The sequence below is a fragment of the Melanerpes formicivorus genome, unplaced genomic scaffold (genome assembly GCF_026170545.1).
Source record: "Melanerpes formicivorus ecotype bairdi unplaced genomic scaffold, bMelFor1.0.p_v2 SCAF_1424, whole genome shotgun sequence".
Lineage (NCBI taxonomy): Eukaryota > Metazoa > Chordata > Aves > Piciformes > Picidae > Melanerpes > Melanerpes formicivorus.
The window spans coordinates 1-20,986 of NW_027143776.1; the positions used below are offsets into that span (position 1 = coordinate 1).

At 60.4% G+C, this 20,986-nt stretch overlaps 1 protein-coding gene across 1 annotated transcript; it reads left to right on the forward strand.

The window, feature by feature from the left end:
* Positions 1-363: 363 nt before the first annotated feature.
* Positions 364-16,794, forward strand: LOC137461198 (mitochondrial disaggregase-like; the record flags this gene model as incomplete). The annotated part of the gene is given in 11 exon segments (XM_068171045.1): positions 364-1,372; positions 3,064-3,119; positions 4,171-4,215; positions 5,226-5,258; positions 5,260-5,313; positions 5,315-5,389; positions 7,759-7,915; positions 8,413-8,486; positions 14,765-14,884; positions 15,395-15,499; positions 16,493-16,794. Coding segments are annotated over 11 exon segments (1,977 nt in total), but the record flags the coding sequence as incomplete, so codon positions are not given.
* Between the last annotated feature and the right edge of the window lie 4,192 nt (positions 16,795-20,986).

The window sequence follows — 20,986 nt, forward strand, 5'->3', positions numbered from 1 at the left end:
ATTGTCTATCCATCCTTCCATCCCTTCGTTCCTCCGTCCCTCCATCCTTCCATCACTCCATCCCTCCATCCTTCATCCCTCCCTCCCTCCATCTGTCCCATCCCTCCCTGCCTCCCTCCATCCATCCTTGTCATCTCCTCCTCCTCCTCCTCCAGCTGTCTCCTTGACAACGCCGAGTGCCGAGCAGTTGTTTCCCCCCTCCTGGCTGCTGTGCTGCTGGGCAGCTCTCCAGATCCATCCTAACCTGATTAGCTGTCTCCAGGGGCCTGGGCTGCCTAATCAGGTTAGGTAGCACTAATGGTGCTGAGGGCCTGGGGTGGGCAGGGAGCAGCAGAACACAGTTGTATACTTAGTGATAATTAGCCTTGCTCTGCTGGCATTGATTTATCCTCCTCCGCCGCCTCCTCCTGCTCCTCTTCCACCTCCTCCTCTTCCACCACCACCACCTCCTTTTCCTCTTCTGCCACCACCACCTCCTCCTCTTCCTCCACCACCACTTCCTCCTCTTCCTCTTCTTCCACCACCCACCTCCTCCTCTTCCTCTTCCACCCACCTCCTCTTCCTCTTCTTCCACCACTTCCTCTTCCTCTTCTTCACCACTTCCTCTTCCTCTTCTTCCACCACCTCCTGTTCCTCTTCTTCCACCACCTCCTTCCGCTCCTCTTCCACCTCCTTCCCTTCCACCACCACCTCCTCCTGCTCCTCTTCCACCTCCTCCTGCTCCTCTTCACCTCCTCTTCCACCACCACCTCCTGCTTCTCTTCCATCTCCTCCCCTTCCACCACCATCACCTCCTCCTGCTCCTCTTTCCACCACCACCTCCTTCTGCTTCTCTTCCACCTCCTCCTCTTCCTCTTCCACTCCTCCTCTTCCTCTTCCACCTCCTCCTCTTCCTCTTCCACCTCCTCCTCTTCCTCTTCCACCTCCTCCTCTTCCTCTTCCACCTCCTCTTCCACCTCTTCCACCTCCTCCTCTTCCACCTCCTCCTCTTCCACCTCCTCCTCTTCCACCTCCTCCTCTTCCACCTCCTCCTCTTCCACCTCCTCCTCTTCCACCTCCTCCTCTTCCACCTTCTCCTCTTCCACCTGCTCCTCTTCCTCTTCCACCTGCTCCTCTTCCACCTTCTCCTCTTCCACCTTCTCCTCTTCCACCTGCTCCTCTTCCACCTTCTCCTCTTCCTCTTCCACCTCTTCCTCTTCCACCTCTTCCTCTTCCACCTCCTCCTCTTTCACCTCCTCCTCCTCCTCTTCCACCTCCTCATTCTCTGTTGTGTTTTCTCCTCCTCCCAACACAGCCATTCGGAGGAAGGAGAATGGGTGGTATGATGAAGAGCACCCTCTGGTCTTCCTCTTCTTGGGATCATCAGGAATAGGTAAAGAGTTGGGGTGGGGTGGGATGGAGAAGCTCACAAAGCTTGGGTTGCTCCTGGGTTGCTCCTCACAAGGCTTCAGCACCACCACCACCCCCCAGCAGCTTCCTGGGAGAGAAACCAGTTCCAGTGTCGCCCTCCCAGTTGGTCACCCAGTTCATGACCCATAGCATGGCAGGATGAAGGCCACCCTCTGGTCTTCCTCTTCTTGGCATCATCAGGAACAGCTGGGCTGTGGTGGGATGAAGAACTCCCAGAGGTTGGGTTGCTCCTCACAAGGCTTCAACAACCCCAAATGATCATGGGTTGGGTTGGGAAGGGTCCTTAGAGCTCATCTAGACCACGGCCAGGGCCACCTTCCACTGGAGCAGGTTGCTCAAGGCCTTGACCTTGGCCAAGCTTGACCTTGGCCAGCCTGGGCCTGGGGCAGCTGCCAGAGTGCCACCAACTCCTCATCTCCAGAGCTTCTGTCCCAGGAGCTCTACAGCCAAGCCTCCAGCCCACAGCTCCTGTTACCACCCAAGCTCTGCAGGTTGGTGGAGCTGCTGGTGGGATCTGGTGGTTGAACAGGTGGGACCTGCTGGTTAAACTGGTGGGATCTGCTGGTGGAGCCGGTGGGATCTGGTGGAGGAGCTGGTGAGACCTACTGGTTGAATGAGTGGGATCTACTGGTTGGACTGGTGGCACCTGCTGGTTGAACTGGTGGGATCTGCTGGTGGAGCTGGTGGGATCTGGTGGTTGAACTGGTGGGATCTGCTGGTGGAGCTGGTGGGATCTGGTGGTTGAACAGGTGGGATCTGCTGGTGGAGCTGTTGGGATCTGTTGGTTGAGCTGGTGGACCTACTGGTTGAATGAGTGGGATCTGCTGGTGGAGCTGGTGGGATCTACTTGTTGAACATCTGGGATCTACTGGTTGGACTGGTGGGATCTGCTGGTTGAACAGGTGGCACCTGCTGGTGGAACAGGGGACACCTGCAAGTTTGAGCTGGTGGGATGTGGTGGTTGGATCTGGTGGTGGGATCTGGTGCAATCTGCTGGTGGAACTGGTGGGATCTGCTGTTGAGCTGGTGGTTGAACTGGTAGAACCTGCTGGTGGAATTGGTGAGATCCACTGGCAGGATCTGCTTGGTTGAACAGGTGACATCTGCTGGTCAACCAGTTGGGATCTACTGGTGGCACCTGCTGGTTGAACCAGTGGGATCTGATGGTTAAACAGGTGGCACCTGCTGGTGGAACTAGTGGGATCCACCGGTGGGATCTGATGGTGGGACTGATGGGATCTGCTGGTGGAACTGGTGGGATCCACTGGTGGGATCTGCTGGTTGAACAGGTGGCACCTGCTGGTGGAACTGGTGGGATCCAGTGGTGGGATCCGCTGATTGAACAGGTGGCACCTGCTGGTGGAACTGGTGGGATCCAGTGGTGGGATCTGGTGGTTGAACAGGTGGCACCTGCTGGTGGAACTGGTGGGATCCAGTGGTGGGATCCGCTGATTGAACAGGTGGCACCTGCTGGTGGAACTGGTGGGATCCACTGGAGGGATCTGGTGGTTGAACAGGTGGCACCTGCTGGTGGAACTAGTGGGATCCACTGGTGGATCTGCTGGTGGAACTGGTGGGATCTGCTGGTGGAACTGGTGGGATCCAGTGGTGGGATCCGCTGGTGTGATCTGAGAGGACCTCTCTTTTCCCCAGGCAAGACGGAGCTGGCCAAGCAGACAGCCAAGTACCTGCACAAGGACGTCAAGAAGGTGAGGCACAGCCGCTCCTGGGGCTCCCTCCCTGGCTGCCTGCACTGCTGGCAGGGACCTGAGGCCTCCCCTGGCCCAGCCCAGAGGTGGGCTGAGGGCCCAGGTGGGCTGGGGCTGGAGGTTGGACTTGGTGACCTCCAAGGTCTCCTCCAGCCACGGTTCCGAGGGAAATCCAGCAGGGGAGTGGGAGAGAGGTGGCCAGGAGCACCTGGAGAGGCCTTCTGCTCTTAGAGAAGATTGTGGAAGGGTTGAGTTGGGAGAGAGCTTGGAGGGGATGGAGGCCAAGCATGGCCTCAGCACTGCCCCAGCACCACCACCCCATGGCCCTCAGCACCACAGCTTCCCAACCCCTCCAGCCATGGGGACTCCACCACTGTGTCCTGGGCAGCCTGCCACAGGCCTGGGCCACCCCTCAAGGGGCACCAATTGCTCCTCAGGGCCAAGCTCAGCCTGCCCTGCCACAAACCTGAGGCCATCTCCTCTTGGCCCAGCCCTCAGGAGCAGCCCTTGAGCCCAGCTGGCTGCAAGCTGCTCTCAGGGAGCTGCAGAGAGCCACAAGGTCTCCCCTCAGCCTCCTCTGCTGCAGCCTCAACCCCCCAGGGCCCTCAGCTGCCTCCTCACAACTTCTCCACAGCCTTCCCCTCCTTCCCCAGACCCCTCCCCAGCTTCCTTGCCCTGCTCCAGCCCTCAAGCTCCTCCTGGCAGGGAGATCCCAACCCTGCCCCGAGGCTTGCAGCTGTGGGCTCCCCAGTGCCCAGCCCAGGGGCACAATCCCTGCCCTGCTCCTGCTGCCACACCCCAGCCCCAGCTCAGCTGTCCTTGGGCTCCATGCCCAGCAGTGAGCAGCAGCTGGAGGGATGCTGCTCCTCATCCTCCTCTTCCTCCAAGCACTTGGGGGTGGCCCAGGCTGCTCTTGCTGCTGGCTGTCCTCAGGAGCCACAGAGCTCAGGTTTGTTGTGCTGCCAACTGCCTGGGGCTGGGGGAAGCTTCCAGGTGAGGCCAAGCATGGAGAGCATTGGGAGGAGCTCCTGAAGCCTTCATCCTCTTGCAGGGTTTCATCAGGCTGGACATGTCTGAGTTCCAGGAGAGGCATGAGGTGAGCAGGAGACCTTCTGAAGGGGCACAGAAGGCTTGGAGAAGACCTTGAAGGTGATGGACATCAACCATGGCCCCAGCACTGCCCCAGCACCACCACCCCATGGCCCTCAGCACCTCAGCTCCCTCCAGCCATGGGGACTCCACCACTGCCCTGAGCAGCCCTGGGTCAGGCCTGGGCACCCCTCAAGGGGCACAAATTGTGCCTCAGGGCCAAGCTCAACCTCCCCTGGCACAACCTGAGGTCATCTCCTCTTGTCCTGTCCCTTGTTCCTGGGGAGAAGAGTCCAAGCAGCAGAGTCAGACTGGGTTGGGTTGAGGGCACCTTCCAGTGCCAGCCAGTGCCAGCCCTGCAGCCAGCAGGGACAGCCCCAAACAGAGCTCAGAGCCCCAAACCAACCTGCCCTGGGCTGCTGCCAGCCAGGGGGCAGCTCCCAGCTCTCTGCCTGACCTCAGCCAGGGTCAACCACATTCTTCACAGAACCTCAGCATGGTGGGAAGGGACCTCTGGAGCCCCCCAGGCCAAGGGTACCCCCAGCAGCTTGCCCAGGGGCACCATGGCACCAGGGGGGGTTGGAAGCTCTCCCACAACCTCTCTGGGCAGCCTGCTCCAGGCCTCTCCAGCAGCCTCACCCCAAACAAGTTGCTCCTGCTGGCACCTCCTGCCTGCCCCTTGGGTGCCCTATTGCCCCTGGGCACTCCTCAGGAGATCCAGCCCCAGGCTCTTGCCCCCCAGCCCTGCAGCTGTGGCCTCCCCAGGGCAGAGCAGAGGGGCAGCAGAACCTCCCTGCCCCTGCTGCTGCCCACACTCTGCTCCCTGCCCCCCAGGGCACCTTTGGCTCCCCCCAGGGCACCCTGCTGGCTGCTGGGCACCTCCTTGTGCCCCCTCCCAGCACCCCCAGCTCCTTCTCCTGGCAGCTGCTCCCCAGCAGCTCCCCCCTGGGCTGTGCTGCTGCAGGAGGTTGTCCCTGCCCAGGGGCAGTTCCCTGCCCTGCTGCTGCTCCCCCCCAGGTGGCCAAGTTCATTGGCTCCCCCCCGGGCTACTGTGGGGCACGAGGAGGGAGGGCAGCTGACCAAGAAGCTGAGGCAGTGTCCCAACGGCCGTGGTGCTCTTCGACGAGGTGGACAAGGCTCACCCTGACGTCCTGACCATCATGCTGCAGCTCTTCGACGAGGTGAGGCCCCCTCGGGCCTGGGCTGGATCGCAGGCGCCGCCCAGGAGGGGGTGGGGAGCTGCCCGAAGGGAGAGCAGCGGCGGGGGGTGGGGGGGGGTCCTGGGAGGGCATGGAGTGCTGCAGGGTGTGACCCAACCGCGACACTGCTGCCTGCCTACCTCCCTTCTTCCTTCCCTCCTTTTCCTTCCCTCCTTCCCTTTTTCCTTCCCTCCTTCCCTTCTTCCTTCCCTCCTTCCCTTCTTCCTTCTCCTCCTTCCCTTCTTCCTTCTCTCCCTCCCTTCTTCCTTCCCTCCTTCCCTTCTTCCTTCCCTCCTTCCCTTCTTCCTTCCCTTCCTTCCTTCTTCCCTCCCTCCCTCCCTTCTTCCCCCCCTCCTTCTTCCCTCTCTCCCTTCTTCCTTCCTCCCTCCCTCCCTTCTTCCTTCCCTCCCTCCCTTCTTCCTTCCTTCCCTCCCTTCTTCCTTCCTTCCCTCCCTTCTTCCTTCCTTCCCTCCCCTTCTTCCTTCCCTTCCTCCTTCTTCCCTTCCTCCTTCCTTCCCTCCCTCCCTTCTTCCTCTCTCCCTTCTTCTTCCCTCCCTCCCTCCCTTCTTCCTTCCTCTCCCTCCCTTCTTCCTTCCTTCCCTCCCTTCTTCCTTCCTTCCCTCCCTTCTTCCTTCCCTTCCTCCTTCCTTCCTTCCTCCTTCCTTCCCTCCCTCCTTCCTTCCCTCCCTCCCTCCTTCCCTCCCTCCCTCCTTCCCTCCCTCCCTCCTTCCTTCCCTTCCTCCTTCCTTCCCTTCCTCCTTCCTTCCCTCCCTCCTTCCCTCCCTCCCTCCTTCCCTCCCTCCCTCCTTCCTTCCCTCCCTCCTTCCTCTCCCTTCCTCCTTCCTTCCCTTCCTCCTTCCTTCCCTCCTCCCTCCTTCCCTCCCTCCCTCCTTCCCTCCTTCCCTCCCTCCCTCCTTCCCTCCCTCCCTCCTTCCTTCCCTCCTCCTTCCTTCCCTTCCTCCTTCCTTCCTTCTTCCTTCCCTCCCTTCTTCCTTCCCTCCCTCCTTCCTTCCCTCCCTCCCTCCTTCCTCCCTCCATCCTTCCCTCCCTCCTTCCCTCCCTCCCTCCTTCCTTCCTCCCTTCTTCCTTCCCTTCCTCCTTCCTTCCCTTCCTCCTTCCCTCCCTCCTTCCTTCCCTTCCTCCTTCCTTCCCTCCCTCCTTCCTTCCCTTCCTCCTTCCTTCCTCCCTCCTTCCTTCCCTTCCTCCTTCCTTCCCTTCTTCCTTCCCTCCTTCTTCCTTCCCTTCCTCCTTCCCTCCTCCTTCCTTCCCTCCCTCCTTCCTTCCCTCCCTCCTTCCTTCCCCTCCCTCCTTCCTTCCCTCCCTCCTCCCTCCCTCCTCCCTACCCTCCTTCCCTCCCTCCCTCCTTCCTCCCATCCTCCTTCTCTTCCTCCGCATCCTCCTTCCCTCCCTCCATCCTTCCCTCCCTCCCCTCCTTTCCTTCCATCCCTCCTTCCTTCCCTTCCTCCTTCCTTCCCTTCTTCCTTCCCTCCCTTCTTCCTTCCCTCCTTCTTCCTTCCCTTCCTCCTTCCTTCCCTTCCTCCTTCCCTCCTTCCTTCCCTTCCTCCTTCCTTCCCTCCCTCCTTCCTTCCCTTCCTCCTTCCTTCCCTTCTTCCTTCCCTCCCTTCTTCCTTCCCTTCCTCCTTCCTTCCCTTCCTCCTTCCCTCCCTCCTTCTTCCTCCTCCTTCCTTCCCTCCCTCCTTCCTTCCCTTCTTCCTTCCCTCCCTTCTTCCTTCCCTCCCTCCTTCCCTCCCTCCCTCCTTCCCTCCCTCCCTCCTTCCCTCCCTCCCTCCTTCCCTCCCTCCCTCCTTCCCTCCCTCCTTCCTTCCCTTCCTCCTTCCTTCCCTTCCTCCTTCCTTCCCTTCTTCCTTCCCTCCCTCCTTCCTTCCTCCCTCCTTCCCTCCCTCCCTCCTTCCCTCCCTCCTTCCTTCCCTTCCTCCTTCCTTCCCTTCTTCCTTCCCTCCCTTATTCCTTCCCTTCCTCCTTCCTTCCCTTCCTCCTTCCTTCCTTCCTCCCTTCCCTCCTTTCCCTCCCTCTCTTTCCTTCCCACCCTCCCTCCTTCCTCCCTTCCCTCCTTCGTCCCTTCCCACCTTGATGGTCCAAGCCCCCAGCCCACTCCTCCTGGCTGGTATCTCCCAGGGCTTCCACCCAGCTTGCCTTGCCTGATCCAAGCCCCCCTGCAGCTCCTCCCTTGGAGCCCTGCTCCCTCCCTGCAGGCCTCTCAGCTGCCTCCGGCCCCCTGCCCCAAACCCCCTCCAGGAGGCGAAATGTGAGCAACGTCCTCCTGCCTCCCGCCTGCCCCACGGCCTGTGGGACCTCCTGCCACTGGTGGCCTGCCCCTTGTGTCCCTGCAGGGCAGGCTGACAGATGGCAAGGGCAAAACCATTGACTGCAAGGATGCCATCTTCATCATGACCTCCAACGTGGGCAGCGAGGAGATCGCCCAGCACGCCCTGCAGCTGCGCCAGGAGGCCCAGGAGCTGAGCCAGAAGAGGATGGCAGAGAACCTGGGTACTGCCCCAGGGGCCTCCCAACCTGCCCTGCCTTCCCTGGGCACCACCACAGCCTGCTGGCAACCACCACAGCTGCTGCTTCTGTGGAGGCTGCTCCACCTCCTTTGGAGGCTGCTCCTCCACCTTTAGAGGCTGCTCCTCCTCCTTTGGAGGCTGCTCCTCCACCTTTGGAAGCTGCTCCTCCACCTTTGGAGGCTGCTCCTCTACCTTTAGAGGCTGCTCCTCCTCCTTTGGGGGCTGCTTCTTCACCAGCTGCTGGACCTTCTGCTCAGGGAGGTCAGGATGAGGGTGGAGGAGCTAAGATGACCTTGACCTTCTTGGTCCCCCTCCCTCCCTCTCCCCCTCCTCCCTCTCCCCCTCCTCCCTCTCCCCCTCCTCCCTCTCCTCCTCCTCCCTCTCCTCTTCCTCCTGAGGATTCCAAGGTGGAGGTCTCCAGGAGCTGGGCAGAGAGGAGGTTCCCTGTCTCATCCCTGCTCTGTGCTCTTTGTCTTGCAGAGGATGTCCACACGAGTGAGCAGATCACCATCTCCAAGCAGTTCAAGGAGAAGGTCATCAGGCCCATCCTGAAGGTATGGTTGATGTCCTCCCATCAGCTCTGGGCACTCTTTGGTAGTCCTCAGCCCAGCTCTCCCACCATGGTCCTCCCCTCCAGCTGGGAGAGGAGGGCCATGGAATGGTTTGGGTTGGGAAGGTGCTGGGGGGGTCAGGAGGGGCTGGGGTGGGGTTGGGAAGGTGCTGGGGTGGGGTCTGGAGTGGCTGGGCTGGGGAGGTCGGGAGGGGCTGGGGGGAGGTTGAGAGGGGCTGGGGTGGGGTTGGGAAGGTGCTGGGTGAGGTCAGGAGGGACTGAGATGGGGTTGGGAGGGGCTGGGGTGGGGTTGGGAGGGGGCTGGGATGGGGTCAGGAGGGGCTGGGGTGGGGTTGGGAAGGTGCTAGGGTGAGGGCAGGAGGGACTGAGATGGGGTCGGGAAGGTGTTTGGGGTGGGGTCGGGAGGGGCTGGGGATGGGGTCAGGAGGGGCTGGGGTGGGGTCGGGAAAGGTGTTGGGGTGGGGTCGGAGGGGCTGGGATGGGGTCAAGAGGGGCTGGGGGTGGGGTTGGGAAGGTGCTGGGGTAAGGTCGGGAGGGGCTGGGGAGGTCAAGAGTGGGCTGTGGTGGGGTCTGGAGTGGCTGGGGAGGGGTCAGGAAGGTGCTGGGTGGGGTCTGGAGTGGCTGGAGTGGGGTTGGGAGGGGCTGGGTGGGGTCAGGAAGGTGCTGGGGTGGGGTTGGGAGGGTGCTGGGTTGGGGCTGGAGTGGCTGGGGTGGGGTTGGGAGGGGCTGGGGAGGTGGGGAGGGGGCTCGGGTGGGGTTGGGAAGGTGCTGGGGGGAGGTTGGGAGGGGCTGGGGTGGGGTGAGGAGGGGCTGCTGAAATGAGTCTCAGGGCTTTGGCCTCTGAGATGAGGCTCAGGGCTTTTGGCCTCTGAGATGAGGGCTCAGGGCTGTGACCTCCTGAGATGAGGCTCAGGGCTTTGACCTCTGAGATGAGGCTCAGGGCTTTGGCCTCCTGAGATGAGGCTCAGGGCTTTGGCCTCTGAGATGAGGCTCAGGGCTTTGGCCTCCTGAGATGAGGCTCAGGGCTTTGACCTCTGAGATGAGGCTCAGGGCTTTGGCCTCCTGAGATGAGGCTCAGGGCTTTGGCCTCTGAGATGAGGCTCAGGGCTGTGACCTCCTGAGATGAGGCTCAGGGCTTTTGACCTGCTGAGAGGAGGCTCAGGGCTGTGGCCTCCTGAGATGAGGCTCAGGGCTGTGACCTCCTGAGATGAGGCTCAGGGCTTTGGCCTCCTGAGATGAGGCTCAGGGCTATGACCTCCTGAGATGAGGCTCAGGGCTGTGACCTCCTGAGATGAGGCTCAGGGCTTTGGCCTCCTGAGATGAGGCTCAGGGCTGTGGCCTCCTGAGATGAGGCTCAGGGCTTTGGCCTCCTGAGATGAGGCTCAGGGCTATGACCCTCCTGAGATGAGGCTCAGGGCTGTGGCCTCCTGAGATGAGGCTCAGGGCTTTGACCTCCTGAGATGAGGCTCAGGGCTTTGGCCTCCTGAGATGAGGCTCAGGGCTGTGACCTGCTGAGATGAGGCTCAGGGCTTTGGCCTCCTGAGATGAGGCTCAGGCTTTGACCTGCTGAGATGAGGTTCAGGGCTTTGGCCTCCTGAGATGAGGCTCAGGGCTGTGACCTCCTGAGATGAGGCTCAGGGCTGTGGCCTCCTGAGATGAGGCTCAGGGCTGTGACCTCCTGAGATGAAGCTCAGGGCTTTGGCCTCTGAGATGAGGCTCAGGCCTTTGCCTCCTGAGATGAGGCTCAGGGCTGTGACCTCCTGAGATGAGGCTCAGGGCTGTGACCTTCTGAGATGAGGCTCAGGGCTGTGACCTGCTGAGATGAGGCTCAGGGCTTTGGTCTCCTGAGATGAGGCTCAGGGCTGTGACCTCCTGAGATGAGGCTCAGGGCTTTGGCCTCCTGAGATGAGGCTCAGGGCTGTGACCTCTGAGATGAGGCTCAGGGCTTTGACCTCCTGAGATGAGGCTCAGGGCTTGACCTGCTGAGATGAGGCTCAGGGCTGTGACCTGCTGAGATGAGGCTCAGGGCTGTGACCTCCTGAGATGAGGCTCAGGGCTGTGGCCTCCTGAGATGAGCTCAGGCTTTGGCCTCCTGAGATGAGGCTCAGGGCTTTGGCCTCTGAGATGAGGCTCAGGGCTGTGACCTCCTGAGATGAGGCTCAGGGCTTTGGCCCTCTGAGATGAGGCTCAGGGCTGTGACCTCCTGAGATGAGGCTCAGGGCTTTGGCCTCCTGAGATGAGGCTCAGGGCTGTGGCCTCCTGAGATGAGGCTCAGGGCTTTGGCCTCCTGAGATGAGGCTCAGGGCTATGACCTCCTGAGATGAGGCTCAGGGCTTTGGCCTCCTGAGATGAGGCTCAGGGCTGTGACCTGCTGAGATGAGGCTCAGGGCTTTGGCCTCCTGAGATGAGGCTCAGGGCTGTGACCTGCTGAGATGAGGCTCAGGGCTGTGGCCCTCCTGAGATGAGGCTCAGGGCTGTGACCTCCTGAGATGAAGCTCAGGGCTTTGGCCTCTGAGATGAGGCTCAGGCCTTTGGCCTCCTGAGATGAGGCTCAGGGCTGTGACCTCCTGAGATGAGGCTCAGGGCTGTGACCTTCTGAGATGAGGCTCAGGGCTGTGACCTGCTGAGATGAGGCTCAGGGCTTTGGTCTCCTGAGATGAGGCTCAGGGCTGTGACCTCCTGAGATGAGGCTCAGGGCTTTGGCCTCCTGAGATGAGGCTCAGGGCTGTGACCTCTGAGATGAGGCTCAGGGCTTTGACCTCCTGAGATGAGGCTCAGGGGCTTGACCTGCTGAGATGAGGCTCAGGGCTGTGACCTGCTGAGATGAGGCTCAGGGCTGTGACCTCCTGAGATGAGGCTCAGGGCTGTGGCCTCCTGAGATGAGGCTCAGGGCTTTGGCCTCCTGAGATGAGGCTCAGGGCTTTGGCCTCTGAGATGAGGCTCAGGGCTGTGACCTCCTGAGATGAGGCTCAGGGCTTTGGCCTCTGAGATGAGGCTCAAGGGCTGTGACCTCCTGAGATGAGGCTCAGGGCTTTGGCCTCCTGAGATGAGGCTCAGGGCTGTGGCCTCCTGAGATGAGGGCTCAGGGCTTTGGCCTCCTGAGATGAGGCTCAGGGCTATGACCTCCTGAGATGAGGCTCAGGGCTTTGGCCTGCTGAGATGAGGCTCAGGGCTGTGACCTGCTGAGATGAGGCTCAGGGCTTTGGCCTCCTGAGATGAGGCTCAGGGCTATGACCTCCTGAGATGAGGCTCAGGGCTGTGGCCTCCTGAGATGAGGCTCAGGGCTTTGACCTCCTGAGATGAGGCTCAGGGCTTTGGCCTCCTGAGATGAGGCTCAGGGCTGTGACCTCCTGAGATGAGGCTCAGGGCTATGACCTCCTGAGATGAGGCTCAGGGCTGTGGCCTCCTGAGATGAGGCTCAGGGCTGTGACCTCCTGAGATGAAGCTCAGGGCTTTGGCCTCTGAGATGAGGCTCAGGGCCTTTGGCCTCCTGAGATGAGGCTCAGGGCTGTGACCTCCTGAGATGAGGCTCAGGGCTGTGACCTTCTGAGATGAGGCTCAGGGCTGTGACCTGCTGAGATGAGGCTCAGGGCTTTGGTCTCCTGAGATGAGGCTCAGGGCTGTGACCTCCTGAGATGAGGCTCAGGGCTTTGGCCTCCTGAGATGAGGCTCAGGGGCTGTGACCTCCTGAGATGAGGCTCAGGGCTTTGGCCTCCTGAGATGAGGCTCAGGGCTGTGACCTCCTGAGATGAGGCTCAGGGCTTTGGCCCTCCTGAGATGAGGCTCAGGGCTGTGACCTCTGAGATGAGGCTCAGGGCTTTGACCTCCTGAGATGAGGCTCAGGGCTTGACCTGCTGAGATGAGGCTCAGGGCTGTGACCTGCTGAGATGAGGCTCAGGGCTTTGGCCTCTGAGATGAGGCTCAGGGCTTTGACCTCCTGAGATGAGGCTCAGGGCTGTGACCTGCTGAGATGAGGCTCAGGGCTGTGACCTCCTGAGATGAGGCTCAGGGCTTGACCTGCTGAGATGAGGCTCAGGGCTGTGACCTGCTGAGATGAGGCTCAGGGCTGTGACCTGCTGAGATGAGGCTCAGGGCTTTGGTCTCCTGAGATGAGGCTCAGGGCTGTGACCTCCTGAGATGAGGCTCAGGGCTTTGGCCTCCTGAGATGAGGCTCAGGGCTGTGACCTCTGAGATGAGGCTCAGGGCTTTGGTCTCCTGAGATGAGGCTCAGGGCTGTGACCTCCTGAGATGAGGCTCAGGGCTTTGGCCTCCTGAGATGAGGCTCAGGGCTATGACCTCCTGAGATGAGGCTCAGGGCTGTGGCCTCCTGAGATGAGGCTCAGGGCTTTGACCTCCTGAGATGAGGCTCAGGGCTTTGGCCTCCTGAGATGAGGCTCAGGGCTGTGACCTCCTGAGATGAGGCTCAGGGCTATGACCTCCTGAGATGAGGCTCAGGGCTGTGGCCTCCTGAGATGAGGCTCAGGGCTGTGACCTCCTGAGATGAAGCTCAGGGCTTTGGCCTCTGAGATGAGGCTCAGGCCTTTGGCCTCCTGAGATGAGGCTCAGGGCTGTGACCTCCTGAGATGAGGCTCAGGGCTGTGACCTTCTGAGATGAGGCTCAGGGCTGTGACCTGCTGAGATGAGGCTCAGGGCTTTGGTCTCCTGAGATGAGGCTCAGGGCTGTGACCTCCTGAGATGAGGCTCAGGGCTTTGGCCTCCTGAGATGAGGCTCAGGGCTGTGACCTCCTGAGATGAGGCTCAGGGCTTTGGCCTCCTGAGATGAGGCTCAGGGCTGTGACCTCTGAGATGAGGCTCAGGGCTTTGACCTCCTGAGATGAGGCTCAGGGCTTGACCTGCTGAGATGAGGCTCAGGGCTGTGACCTGCTGAGATGAGGCTCAGGGCTTTGGCCTCTGAGATGAGGCTCAGGGCTTTGACCTCCTGAGATGAGGCTCAGGGCTGTGACCTGCTGAGATGAGGCTCAGGGCTGTGACCTCCTGAGATGAGGCTCAGGGCTTGACCTGCTGAGATGAGGCTCAGGGCTGTGACCTGCTGAGATGAGGCTCAGGGCTGTGACCTGCTGAGATGAGGCTCAGGGCTTTGGTCTCCTGAGATGAGGCTCAGGGCTGTGACCTGCTGAGATGAGGCTCAGGGCTTTGGTCTCCTGAGATGAGGCTCAGGGCTTGACCTGCTGAGATGAGGCTCAGGGCTGTGACCTGCTGAGATGAGGCTCAGGGCTGTGACCTCCTGAGATGAGGCTCAGGGCTTTGGCCTCCTGAGATGAGGCTCAGGGCTGTGACCTCTGAGATGAGGCTCAGGGCTTTGGTCTCCTGAGATGAGGCTCAGGGCTGTGACCTCCTGAGATGAGGCTCAGGGCTTTGGCCTCCTGAGATGAGGCTCAGGGCTGTGACCTCCTGAGATGAGGCTCAGGGCTTGACCTGCTGAGATGAGGCTCAGGGCTGTGACCTGCTGAGATGAGGCTCAGGGCTGTGACCTCCTGAGATGAGGCTCAGGGCTGTGACCTGCTGAGATGAGGCTCAGGGCTTGGCCTCCTGAGATGAGGCTCAGGGCTGTGACCTGCTGAGATGAGGCTCAGGGCTTTGACCTCCTGAGATGAGGCTCAGGGCTGTGACCTGCTGAGATGAGGCTCAGGGCTGTGACCTCCTGAGATGAGGCTCAGGGCTTTGACCTGCTGAGATGAGGCTCAGGGCTTTGGCCTCCTGAGATGAGGCTCAGGGCTTTGGCCTCCTGAGATGAGGCTCAGGGCTGTGACCTGCTGAGATGAGGCTCAGGGCTGTGACCTCCTGAGATGAGGCTCAGGGCTTTGACCTGCTGAGATGAGGCTCAGGGCTTTGGCCTCCTGAGATGAGGCTCAGGGCTGTGACCTGCTGAGATGAGGCTCAGGGCTTTGGCCTCCTGAGATGAGGCTCAGGGCTTTGACCTCCTGAGATGAGGCTCAGGTTGGGGGAGCTGGAGGAGGGCTGCCGGAAGGGCTTGGAGCAGGAGAAGGCAGCAGAAGGAGCTGGAGCTGGAGCACTTTATTTCTGCTCCTTCTCTCCCCCTCCAGATGAATTCCTTCCTCCTCTGAGCCCAGAGGTCCTCCTGGTGAGCCCAGGTGGTGGCCACCCTGGATCCCCTGCCCCATTCCAGCTGGGATGAGCTGCTGGAGCCGGGAGGGGTGGGATGGGAGTGATCCCGGAGGAGCTTTGCCCTGGGGTCACCACCTGCCTGTCCTCCTTGACCTTCCCCTTGGTCCCCCCCAGGCTCACTTCAGGAGAGATGAGTTCCTGGGCAGGATCAATGAGGTGGTCTACTTCCTGCCCTTCTGCCACTCGGAGCTCCTCCAGCTGGTCAACAAGGAGCTCAGCTTCTGGGCCAAGAAGGTAAGGACCCAGCCCTGGCTTCAGAGCACGCAGCTCAGGAAGGAAAGCCCTGCCCAGAACTTCATCCTCCTCAGGGGAACTTCAGGGCAGAGTCTTCCATGGTCAGCATCAAGGAAGGCTACTGAGGAGGTCAGGAACCTCCTGAGATGCTTCCAACCCTCCTCAGGAGCTCAGGAGCCTCCTGAGATGCTTCCAACCCTCCTCAGGAGCTCAGGAACCTCCTGAGATGCTTCCAACCCCCCTCAGGAGCTCAGGAACCTCCTGAGATGCTTCCAACCCTCCTCAGGAGCTCAGAAACCTCCTGAGATGCTTCCAACCCTCCTCAGGAGCTCAGGAACCTTCTGAGATGCCTGGAGGGGGGGTGACCAAGCATTAGGAGACCTCTTCCTTTGTTGCAGTTGGCTTTGGTGGAGCCATTCCTTGTTGGAGCTTCTGATGTCCCCAACTCCACCAAGGTGATGAAGGTCTTGAAGGCCTCACTGAGCCTTCTTCCTCTTCCTCACCCAACAGGCCAAGGCCAGGCACAACATCACTCTGCTGTGGGACAGGGAGGTCATGGATGTCTTGGCTGATGGCTACAACCTGCACTATGGGGCAAGGTCCATCAAACATGAGGTAGAACCTGCAGGGGGCATGGGATGGCTTGGGTTGGGTTGAAGGCACTTTCCAAGGTCATGGAGTCATGGAATGGGTTGGGTTGGGTTGGAAAGACCTTCAAAGGTCATGGAGTCATGGAATGGGTTGGGTTGGGATGGGAAGACCTTCCAAGGTCATGGATTCATGGAATGGGTTGGGTTGGGTTGGGATGGAAAGACCTTCAAAAGTCATGGAGTCATGGAATGGGTTGGGTTGGGATGGGAAGACCTTCAAAGGTCATGGAGTCATGGAATGGGTTGGGTGGAGTTGAGAAGAGGGAGGAGGATGTGGAGGAGGAAGAGGAGGATGTGGAGGAAGAAGAGGAGGATGTGGAGGAGGAGAAGGAGGAGGAGGAAGAGGAGAAGGAAGAGGAGGAAGAGGAGAAGGAAGAGGAGGAAGAGGAGAAGGAAGAGGAGGAAGAGGAGAAGGAGAAGGAGGAGGAGGAGGAGGAGAAGGTGGAGGAGGAGTTGGAGGAGGAGGAAAAGGAAAGGAGGAGGAGACGGAGGAGAAGGAGAAGGTGGAAGGGGAGTTGGAGGAGGAGGAAAAGTAAAGGAGAAGGAGGAGGAGAAGAAGGAGGAGGGGAAGGAGGAGGAGGTGGTGAAGGAGGAAGAGGAGAAGGAGGTGGAAAAGGAGAAGGGGTAAACAGGAGGTGGAGGAGGAGGAGGAAAAGGAGAGGAGAGGAGGAGGAGGAGGAAAAGGAGAGGAGGTGGAGGAGGAGGTGGTGCGGGAGGAGGTGATGCAGGAGAAGGAGAAGGAGGTGATGCAGGAGAAGGAGAAGGAGGTGATGCAGGAGAAGGAGAAGAAGGTGATACAGGAGTGGGAGCAGGAAGTGGAAAAGGAGAAGGAGGAGGAGGAGGGGCAAGAGGAGGAGGAGGAGAGGGAGGGGGAGAGGGAGAGGGAGGCGGAGGTGTTTGGGGCCGTGCCCCGGCGCATGCGCGGGGCTGAGGCAGGCTCCGGCCGGTGCCGCCGCAGGTGGAGCGCCGTGTGGTGAACCAGCTGGCGGCTGCCTACGAGCAGGAGCTGCTGCCCAGGGGCTGCACCCTGAGGATCACGGTGGAGGCCTCCGACAAGCAGCTGCTGAAGGCCCAGGGCGGGGGTCCTGCGGAGGGCGACCCCAAGGCCCCCACCCTGAGGCTGGAGATCGTGGGGAAGGACAGCAAAGGCCGCAAGCTGGACATCCAGGCCCCTCTGAACCCCCAGAACCTCAGCTGCTTCCTCTAGGACACCACCCGGGGGGGCACCCCACCCTGGCGACAATAAAAAGCCTCCTGAGACCTGCTGGAGTCTGAGGGGGCCCAGGGGGGAACACAGGCAAGGGCCTGGAGCCGGGGGGGGGATAGCAGGGGTGGGGGTGGGACTGCAAGGGGAGATGGGGGGTCTGGGGGGACCAGTGATGGAAGGTGGTGGGACAAGGGCTGGGGGTTGGGAGGAGCAGGGGTGGAGGTTGGGAGGAGCAGGAGTGGAGGTTGGGAGGAGCAGGAGTGGAGGTTGGGAGGAGCAGGAGAGGAGGCTGGAGGGAGCAGGGGTGAAGGTTGGGAGGGAGCAGGAGCGGAGGTTGGGAGAGAGCAGGGGAGGAGGTTGGGAGGTAGCAGGAGTGGAGGTTGGGAGGGAGCAGGGGAGGAGGTTGGGAGGTAGCAGGAGCGGAGGTTGGGAGGGAGCAGGGGAGGAGGTTGGGAGGGAGCAGGAGTGGAGGTTGGGAGGGAGCAGGAGTGGAGGTTGGGAGGAGCAGGGGTGGAGGTTGGGAGGAGCAGGGGTGGAGGTTGGGAGGAGCAGGGGTGGAGGTTGGGAGGGAGCAGGAGCGGAGGTTGGGAGGAAGCAGGAGCGGAGGTTGGGAGGGAGCAGGGGTGGAGGTTGGGAGGGAGCAGGAGCGGAGGTTGGGAGGGAGCAGGAGCGGAGGTTGGGAGGGAGCAGGGGTGGAGGTTGGGAGGGAGCAGGGGTGGAGGTTGGGAGGGAGCAGGGGAGGAGGTTAGATAGAGGAGGTTAGATAGGAGGTAGATAATTGAATTCTCGGGTTTTGGTCAAGCCAAGAGGGGCAGCAAGAAGACCTCCACTCTGGACTTCCGGAGGGCAGACTTCAGGCTACTCAAGGAGCTAATTCAGAGGGTTCCTTGGGATAAAGCCCTCAATAATAAAGGGGTCCAGGAGAGCTGGTCCTACTTCAAGGAAGAATTGTTGAAGGCTCAGGGACAGGCTGTGCCAATGCACCGGAAGATGAGCCGCCGGGGCAGACGGCCAGCCTGGATGGTTAATGAACTCTTAATGGAACTGAGGGAAAAAAAGAGGGTGTATCACCTTTGGAAGAGAGGGGAGGCAACCCATGGAATGTTTAAGGATGTTGCCAAATCATGTAGGAAGAAAATTAGGGAGGCAAAAGCACACTTGGAGCTTAAACTGGCCTCTACTGTGAAGGACAGCAAAAAGTCCTTCTATAAATACATTAATAGCAAGAGGAAGGGCAAGGACAACCTCCACTCCTTGGTTGTTGTATCAAGGGATGAGGAAAAGGCAGAGATACTTAACACCTTCTTTGCCTCAATTTTTACTAGAAGGGCAGAACGTCTTCCTGACAGCTGGCCTGCAGAGCTGGCAGAAGGAGCCAGGGAGCTGCACAGTTTCCCTGTGTTCCAGGAGGAGGTGGTTGGAGCTCTCCTCAGCTGCTTGGATCCCCACAAGTCCATGGGACCAGATGGAATCCATCCTATGGGTGCTGAGAGAGCTGGCAGATGAGCTGGCCAAGCCACTCTCCATAATTTTCCAGCAGTCCTGGCTCACTGGCGAGGTCCCAGAGGACTGGAAGCTGGCCAACGTGGTGCCCATCCATAAGAAGGGCCGGTTGGATGAGCCAGGGAATTACAGGCCTGTCAGCCTGACCTCAGTGCCAGGCAAGATCATGGAACAGGTCATCCTGAGTGCAATAACACAGCACTTGCAGGATGGCCAAGGGATCAGGCCCAGCCAGCATGGATTCAGGAAGGGCAGCTCCTGCCTGACCAACCTGATCTCCTGCTCTGCTCAGGTGACTGCCTGGGGGATGTGGGGCAGGTTGTGGCTGTAGTCTGCCTGGACTTCAGCAAGGCCTTTGCCACCATCCCCCACAGCAAACTCCTGGCCAAGCTGTCAGCCCCTGGCTTGGACAGCAGCACTCTGAGCTGGGTTAGGAACTGGCTGGAGGCTGAGCCCAGAGAGTGGTAGTGAATGGTGCCACAGCCAGCTGGCAGCCAGGCACTAGTGGTGTGCCCCAGGGATCAGTGCTGGGCCCCATCCTCTTTAACATCTTTATTGATGATCTGGATGAGGGCACTGACTCCATCATCAGTAAATTTGCTGATGACGCCAAGCTGGGGGCAGGAGTTGATCTGCTGGAGGGTAGAGAGGCTCTGCAGAGGGACCTGGACAGGCTGGACAGATGGGCAGAGTCCAACGGCATGAGATTTAACACATCCAAGTGCCGGGTTCTGCACATTGGCCACAACAACCCCATGCAGTGCTACAGGCTGGGGTCAGAGTGGCTGGAGAGCAGCCAGGCAGAGAGGGACCTGGGGGGTACTGGTCGATGGTAGGCTGAACATGAGCCTGCAGTGTGCCCAGGCAGCCAAGAGGGCCAATGGCATCCTGGCCTGCATCAAGAACAGTGTGGCCAGCAGGAGCAGGGAGGTCATTCTGCCCCTGTACACTGCACTGATTAGGCCACACCTTGAGTACTGTGTCCAGTTCTGGGCCCCTCAGTTTAGGAAGGATGTTGACTTGCTGGAACGAGTCCAGAGAAGAGCAACAAAGTTGGTGAGGGGTTTGGAACACAGCCCTGAGGAGAGGCTGAGGGAGCTGGGGCTGCTTAGCCTGGAGAAGAGGAGACTCAGGGGTGACCTTATCACTCTCTACAACTACCTGAAGGGAGGTTGTAGACAGGCGGATGATGGTCTCTTGTCCCAGGCAGCCAGTACCAGAACAAGAGGACACAGTCTCAGGCTGCGCCAGGGGAGGTTCAGGTTGGATGTTAGGAAGAAGTTCTATACAGAGAGAGTGATTGCCCATTGGAATGGGCTGCCCGGGGAGGTGGTGGAGTCGCCGTCATTGGAGGTGTTCAGGAGGAGACTTGATGGGGTGCTTGGTGCCATGGGTTAGCTGTTTGGGTGGGTTGGATTGGTTGATGGGTTGGACACGATGATCTTGAAGGTCTCTTCCAACCTGGTTTGGTTTATTCTAAATAAAGGTTTATTCTAAATAAAGGTTGGGAGGAGCAGGGGTTGGAGGTTGGGAGGAGCAGGAGTGGAGGTTGGGAGGAGCAGGGGTTGGAGGTTGGGAGGGAGCAGGGGAGGAGGTTGGGAGGAGCAGGAGTGGAGGTTGGGAGGAGCAGGGGTTGGAGGTTGGGAGGGAGCAGGGGAGGAGGTTGGGAGGAGCAGGAGTGGAGGTTGGGAGGAGCAGGGGTGGAGGTTGGGAGGAGCAGGAGAGGAGGTTGGGAGGAGCAGGGGTTGGAGGTTGGAGGGAGCAGGGGTGGAGGTTGGAGGGAGCAGGAGTGGAGGTTGGGAGGAGCAGGGGTGGAGGTTGGGAGGGAGCAGGGGAGGAGGTTGGAGGGAGCAGGGGTGGAGGTTGGGGGAAGCAGGGGTGGAGGTTGGAGGGAGCAGGGGTGGAGGTTGGGAGGGAGCAGGAGAGGAGGTTGGGAGGGAGCAGGGGTGGAGGTTGTTGGTACAGGGCTGGGATGTGGGACCTTTGGACCTCCAAAGCCAAGAGGCCCTTTAAGTCTCTCTGGCAGTCAGGAGGCTCTGGAGGTGAGTCCTGGGTGGGAGAGGAGCCCTGGGGCCATGGAGCTGTGATGGTGAAAGAGAGCTCCAAGGTGATGGAGGCCAAGCATGGCCCCAGCCCTGCCCCAGCACCACCACCCCACGGCCCTCAGCACCACAGCTCCACAGCTCCCCAACCCCTCCAGCCATGGGGACTCCACCACAGTGCCCTGGGCAGCCTGCCACAGGCCTGGGCACCCCTCAAGGGGCACCAATTGCTCCTCAGGGCCAAGCTCAACCTCCCCTGCCACAACCTGAGGCCAATCTCCTCTTGGCCCAGCCCTCAGGAGCAGCCCTTGAGCCCCAGCTGGCTGCAAGCTGCTCTCAGGGAGCTGCAGAGAGCCACAAGGTCTCCCCTCAGCCTCCTCTGCTGCAGCCTCAACCCCTCCAGGGCCCTCAGCTGCTCCTCACAACTTCTCCACAGCCTTCTCCTCCTTCCCCAGACCCCTCCCCAGCTTCCTTGCCCTGCTCTGGCCCTGCCCCAGCCCTCAAGCTCCTCCTGGCACTGAGGTGCCCAACCCTGCCCCCAGGCTCCCAGCTCCTCTCACAACCTCCCATAGCTGAACTGGGAGCACTGGGAGGGGGGAAGGATGCCCCTGGAGGTCTGGGTGCCCCCACCCCCAATAAATGACCCTGGGGACAAGCTGGGCACCCCCCTCCTCATCAAGGGACAAACTAGGTGCCCACA